Source organism: Triticum aestivum, chromosome 3D (assembly GCF_018294505.1).
Source record: "Triticum aestivum cultivar Chinese Spring chromosome 3D, IWGSC CS RefSeq v2.1, whole genome shotgun sequence".
Lineage (NCBI taxonomy): Eukaryota > Viridiplantae > Streptophyta > Magnoliopsida > Poales > Poaceae > Triticum > Triticum aestivum.
Genome location: NC_057802.1, coordinates 132,328,187 through 132,335,310, shown reverse-complemented (window position 1 = coordinate 132,335,310; position 7,124 = coordinate 132,328,187). Strand labels below are relative to the sequence as shown.

The 7,124-nt window shown below is 45.1% G+C and overlaps 1 protein-coding gene across 1 annotated transcript; it reads left to right on the top strand.

The window, feature by feature from the left end:
- The first annotated feature begins 3,366 nt into the window (after positions 1-3,366).
- On the top strand, positions 3,367-6,913 carry LOC123077868 (eukaryotic translation initiation factor 3 subunit L). Its single transcript, XM_044500205.1, has 7 exons — positions 3,367-4,007; positions 4,108-4,439; positions 4,789-5,128; positions 5,804-5,952; positions 6,032-6,125; positions 6,457-6,528; positions 6,630-6,913. Exons 1-7 carry the CDS (start codon positions 3,471-3,473, stop codon positions 6,672-6,674), a joined length of 1,569 nt encoding a protein of 522 aa, XP_044356140.1. The 5' UTR covers positions 3,367-3,470; the 3' UTR covers positions 6,675-6,913.
- The last annotated feature ends 211 nt before the right edge of the window (positions 6,914-7,124 follow it).

Sequence of the window (7,124 nt, the reverse complement as noted above, 5' to 3'; positions counted from 1 at the left end):
ATACAACTCCAAGTGTCCGTTACCGTAGGACAAGCTATCGATAGATGTTTTCTTCCCTGCAGGGGTGCACCAACTTACACATCACGCTCGATTAACTTCGGCCGGACACACTTTCCTGGGTCATGCCCGGCCTCGGCCAAACGATACGCCGCAACCCGACCTAGGCTAAATAGAGAGGTCAGCACACCGGACTAAACCTATGCCCCCAGGGGTCATGGGCCATCGCCCCGGGAACTCCTGCACGTTGCGTACGTGGCCAGTGAGCAGACCTAGCTACCTCCTTCAAAAAGGCAGGTGCTTACCAGTCCAACCCGGCACGCGCCGCTCAGTCGCTGACGTCTATTAAGCTTCAACTGATGCATACGACGCAGAACGCCCATACTATGCCCAAGTGATGGTTAGTGCTATCAGGCCAGAGGCCCCTCAGATCAAATATCCAAATCGCAGTGGATTAGGAACACGCGGTAACAAGCAGAGACTCACGAAAGATGTGACCCCGTCGCCCCGTCTCGAGGACTTGCGGCAAGGGCTAAGAATGCCCGGCCACGCCTCGTAATTATCTCATGGGCACCCTCCAGGTCAACCCAACTCCTCATCACTCGCAATTAAGCTCGTGCGGGTACCCCTCAGGGCCGACCCGTCTTTAGTAACATGGTTTAGTGTAAAGTCATAGTAACCATAGTAACCGTGTGTCTAACACCAAGGGGAAAGTGATGTGCGGTGTCGGGGCCTGGTCTTCGATCCCGTTGAGTTAATCGAGCGTGGTGGGTAAGTTGGTGCACCCCTGCAGGGAAGAAAACATCTATCGATAGCCTGTCCTACGGTAACGGACACTTGGAGTTGTATCCCGATCGATACAACTAGAACTGGATACTTGAGGTGATAACTGGATAGTATGGCTCTGGGATTGCTTTCTCGCAGGGAGTCGAGAAAGGATCTCTGGCCGAGGTTGATAACACTACTACTACTTTACTTTATGCTACTCTTATCTCTTCTGATGCTGCAAGATGCTTGGAGCTGCTTGAAGATGCTAGTCTTCGATAGGCTAGGCTTTCCCCTTCTCTTCTGGCATTCTGCAGTTCAGTCCACAGATACATCCCATTTCATTGATACCGATGCATATGTAGTGTAGATCCTTGCTTGCGAGTACTTTGGATGAGTACTCACGGTTGCTTTGCTCCCCCTTTTCCACCTCTTTCCATTCTTCTCGGATGATGCAACCAGATGGTGGAGCCCAGGAGCCAGACGACACCACCGACGACTACTACTACCACGAGGGTGCTTACTACTACGTGGAGGCCGCCGCCGACTAGGAGTAGTTAGGAGGCTCCCAGGCAGGAGGCCTTGCCTTTTCGATCAATGTTGCTTTTGTGCTAGCCTTTTTAAAGGAAAACTTGTTTAACTCATGTCTGTACTCAGATATTGTTGCTTCCGCTGACTCTTGTGTATTCGAGCTTATGTATTCGAGCCCTCGAGGCCCCTGGCTTGTAATATAAAGCTTGTATTATTTTAATTTGTGTCTAGAGTTGTGTTGTGATATCTTCTCGTGAGTCCTTAATCTTGATCGTACACATTTGCGTGTATGATTGAATCGGGGGCATCACAACAATGGTGGTTCGTTACGACATTCATGTTGAAGATAATGACCTGTGAAGACATTCACTTAAAGACTATGGAGTGTGAAGACATAGTTTCTTTCGTAGTTTCCTTTTCTTCTTTATTGAGTCGTAGGAACCACAGTACTATTAAGTGGGGTCCAAGTGAACAAAGTCAGATGACTGAAGTGATGCTCAACCAAAATCCTATGTCTTCAAGCGAAGACAATGAGAGCAACTATTACTCAGAGTTGGATGAGTCAGCTTTGCTTGTAGCCCAAGCCCAGCTGCTGCATGTGTTTGAAATCCGGCCGTTGGACACGTGTCGGTTCCTTAGTGACCCAGGGTCATTTCGAACATATCATGTCGGGTTGCCTCGTGGCTATAAATAGCCCACCCCCTACACCATAAATTGGTGCCTGCTCAGAGTTAGTGCACGACTTTTGTCGTTTGAGAGCAACCCACCTCCGAAGCCTTTGAGAGAGATATCCTTGCGAGGACAAAGCCCAAAACACCCAGAGCCAAAGAGTGTTAGGCATCACTGAAGTCTTTTTGTCCGCGTGACCTGAAGACTTGTTAAACTTGAGGACCGTGCATCCTCCAGTCGGTTAGGCGTCACGTTCTGAGGATCCAAGAGTCATTGTGGATCGCCAGTGAATGGAGTCTGTGAAGATTTGGAAGTCTACCTTGAAGACTTACCAGAGTGATTGGACGAGGACTGGGTGTCCTTAGCTCAAGGGGAATAAGGTGAAGACACAGTCTTCTGAGTTCAATCTCAGCCTCCCTAACCAGACGTACAGTTGTCATAACAACTGGAACCGCTCTACCAAATCCTTGTCTTCACCAAGAAACTGGTTCTATTCCCTACTTCCTTTACATTTTAGTTTGTCTTCGTGAAGTTATTGCTTGCTTGCCTGATCTATTTGACTTCACTGTGTGAAGACTACCTGTTTGGCTTCACAATGTCTTCCATTATGATCCATACTACTTAGCTGCTATTAGTCTTCGTGCTTTCACTATATTGCTTACTTGACTATGGCTTGTCTAGTGTAGTTCATCTTCCGCTGCATATCATATAGGTCATTTCAACAGTTTGTCTTCAAAGACCTCGTGTTTTGAAGACTTTCATAAAAATCGCCTATTCACCCACCCTCTAGTCGATAACTAGCACTTTCATCTTCCCCCCCTCCAAGTGTGAAAAGATCTCTACTTAGGGTTCCACCCTACAACAGAGAGGGAGACTCAATTGGTTATGGGAAAGGCCGCAATATTAGTGTCTAGATCAGCTGCCATGGCAACGGCTTGGTCAGGGGCGATGTTGAGTGGAACAAAGGTAGTTTTTTCAAAATCGATCAAGAGACCCTTTGCCAAGGAGAAATAGGGCGGTATGTAGATATTTTGCGACGTTAGGATCAGATTTAACAATGATTAAAGTATCATCGGCGTAATGTAAAACATGGAAGTGTAGTTAATAGCTCGATATTTTGTCATTTTACAAGAGTATTTTAGTGGGGTTTCAAAAGATTTTTTGTTAATTATCATATTTTCTAATGCTAATCCTTCGAGAAAGATTTATTTTTTGTTTTTTTAGATTTGCCAACACTTTATTGATCCATAATAAAAATGTTCAAAAGAATACAAGATGTGCAGAAATATATATATTTTTGGATCTCGCTTCAAGTGGGCCGAAAGGGGCCAGCTCCGAGAATTCCTGAAGCCCATGCAGCCGATGAAAACCCGTAAAAACCCATCAACACAAACAAAACAAAGGCAAAGGCCATACCAACAAAGCGCTCCCCTCTGAAGCCTCCTCCCACCCCCCTCACGCCGCCGCCGCAACCCCGAAACCCTAACCAAACCCCCCAGCGCCACACCATGGCGTCCGCCTACGACCGGGAGGACGGCCTCGCGCCGCCGCAGCCGCACGGCGGCGGCCCCGCCGACGCCTACGATCCCAACTACGTGCCCGACTCGGTGAAGACCTTCGTGGTGCACCTGTACCGCCACATCCGCGACAAGAACGTCTACGAGATCCACCAGATGTACGAGGGCGGCTTCCAGCGCCTCTCCGACCGCCTCTTCCGCGACACGCCGTGGCCGTCGGCCGAGGCCGTGGCGCCCTACTGCGACGGCGACCACGTCTTCCTCCTCCTCTACCGCGAGCTCTGGTACCGCCACGCCTACGCGCGCCTCTCCCCCCTCACCGCCAGCCACCGCTCCGAGTCCTGGAACAACTACTGCGACCTCTTCAGCGTCGTCCTCCACGGCGTCGTCAACATGCAGCTGCCTAACCAGTGGCTGTGGGACATGGTGGACGAGTTCGTCTACCAGTTCCAGAGCTTCTGCCAGTACCGCGCCAAGCTCAAGAACAAGACGGAAGACGAGCTCCAGCAGCTAAAGCAGTTTGACAAGGTAAAAAATAAAGGCTCCATTTTTATTTTGCTTTGCTAGATTCAGTTTATCCGGCGATTGTGCTGCTGACAATCTAGTTGTTCTTTCTGTTCTTTTGCAGGCATGGAATGTCTATGGTGTTCTCAATTACCTGCAAGCACTCGTCGAGAAGTCCATGATCGCTCAGATTCTGGAGAGGGAGAAAGAGGGGCTGGAGTCGTTTACTGCCACCGACGGGTATGACTACCAGGGTGGGAGCAATGTGCTCAAGGTCCTGGGTTACTACAGCATGATTGGGCTTCTCAGGATACACTGCCTTCTTGGTGATTACCACACTGGCCTCAAGTGCCTGGCACCGATCAACCTTAACCAACAGGGGGTCTACACCATTGTGATTGGGAGTCACATCTCGACAATCTATCATTATGGATTTGCAAACCTTATGATGCGCAGGTACAAAAGCATCCGCCTTTTTTGGGGATTACCACACTGGCCTTATGCATTCTTAGCTTCACTCTCTGCTGCTCCATACACACATAAGCAGCATAAAATGCTTTGCTAGCATCTCTATAATTGTCCAATAGATTGTATTATTCATATAACTTCAACAAATATTGCTTTGGTAGCACCTCTATAATTGTCCAAGTAGCTTGTATTATGTCATATAACTTCAACAAAGATCTCATGATTCTCGTCTGTGAATCCAAATATGTGAAATTTATTTTGATTCAGCCATCTTGAAATTTCCAAAGTTGGGATTCAGTTCTTTTAGCTAATAGACTGTATTTGTTTGTAAACTTAGGTATGTTGATGCTACCAAGGAATTCAACAAAATTCTGCTTTATATTATAAAGTATAAGCAGTACCATCAGAAATCCCCTCAGTACGACCAGATTCTCAAGAAAAATGAGCAGATGTATGCGCTGCTGGCAATTTGCCTATCTCTGTGTCCGCAGAACAAACTCATAGATGAAAATGTTAGCACCCAGCTGAAAGAAAAGTACAATGACAAAATGACAAAGATGCAGAGGTTTGATGATGAAGCATATGCTGCCTACGATGAGCTATTTTCGTACGCCTGCCCCAAGTTTATTACTCCATCACCTCCAGTTCTGGACCAGCCACTTACAAATTATAACCAGGTAATGTTTCTTGTGGACAACCATAATGATGATCTATTTCTTTTCAGTTTCTACAGGCAAATTCTACCATGTAATCCTACTTGTTTTAGTCATCACAAAATAGTAGTGAAGAAGAAGCAACTCTTTGGTAGTTGGAAATCCATATTTCGGAGTCATACAATTCTAGGGTTAGGTTTTTCTTGTCCTATTCAACAATAAATCTGATGTAGTAGTCAAAACATCTAGGGTGAGGTTTTTCTTGTCATATTTTCTCAAAGGTTTCAGTGCTTTAGTTTGCATTTTTTTAGCTTCTATGTTCTTTAGAGTATATTCAAATATCATTAGCACATCTTTTCATTAAGGGTAACAAACATACATACAAGAAAGGTATATTAGGAACAAGACAGTTGCTAAAAGCAGCCCATGCAGTAAAGTTGATGCATAAAGAGGCTAGTTTTCTTATCAGTTAAGCTGCTAGCATGTCGGTTGCAAATGCTCAGATGGAAGCTAGTATCACTCTTGTCTATTTGTGAACAGATGTACTTCTGAACATTTTTGTTGCTGTACTGCATATGTTTAGAGGTTCTTATTCCTTGAGAATTACTTCTATTTCCTTGACCTGTAGATTTTCCCCCAAAAAATCAAAGAGTAGACATGCAGAATAAATTGTTGATTATTTTTCTTGTTATGTGACAGGACGCCTATCGGCTTCAATTGAAGCTGTTCCTGTACGAAGTGAAGCAGCAACAGCTGCTTTCTGGGATCCGGAGCTATCTAAAGTTATACTCAGCAATAACCATCACCAAACTTGCCCAGTATATGGAAATGGATGAGGCAACACTTAGGTCTGTGTGAGCATTAACTTGTGTTGTTAGTTTTTTTTATTGGTCTGTATGCATAAGAATTTTTCAAACATTTGGACAGGTCTATCCTTATGACGTACAAGCACAAAATGCATGCAGTTGACAGTAATGGGAAAATTTTATCCAGTGCAGACTTTGATTTCTACATTAATGAGGTAATGTTGATTCTTCTTTCTGTGGCTAAGATAAGTTTTTTGCATCCACTTATTATGTTTGTGTTGATTTCTTTATCACGAGTTGGTGCTTTCTGCTGTATCTTAGAAGTTAATATCTTCACTATATCAATTGCTAATTGAGGTACTACAATGAGCTGCTGTAGTCTGTAGATAATTGGAGCTCCTTCCTGGAGTGAACTTTGTGTAACAAAAAAGATTCTTCAAGTTCAACCATGATTGTGTTAACTTGTGCTTTCTCAAGTCTGGTGCCTACGTTGGCAATGTATAACTAATATGACTAATTACATATGAACTATTTGCAATCATTCAGGATGTTATTCATGTCGTGGAGTCCAAGTCGACCAAGCGCCATGGTGACTACTTTTTGAGGCAGATTTTAAAGGTACTTGAGGCCCCACTTGACGATACCTCCCCCCTTTCCTTTTATAGATAACACATCTTTGCTAGACCATAGTCTAAACTTCCTTTGTCAATATCCTACAGTTTGAAGAAACCATTGCTGAATTGGACAAGGTACAGCTTGACTGAGCATGGTAGAGATCATGGAGGAGAGAAACGTCCCAGGATCCTGTTTTCCTTTTCTTTTTTCATATTATGAGAGGCACTTGTGATGGCTAATGTTAGCAGAGCATTATTTGTGCCTGCTGGTACACTTTGACTCAGTGAAGCATTGGCACACTGTATTATCCCGTTTCTAGTTCCTGTTTGCTATTTGATGAGTAATCCGTCAGTTGCTAATTGAGAACTTGAGATACCTTCGGTGTTTATCCAATTGAGTGGGCGCATTTTTCGGCTCACAGGTATTAGATCTGGAGGCTGATTGCACGACGCTCATCAGTTGCCTTGCATTCTTGCCACGCGTCCCTGTGGGCTCAATGCATCGCTCCTTCTGATCTTGACGAGACTTCATGGCCTTGTAGCTCGTTGCCCAACAACATGGATCCTGAAGCGGATGAGATTGAGGCACTTTCCTTGTGG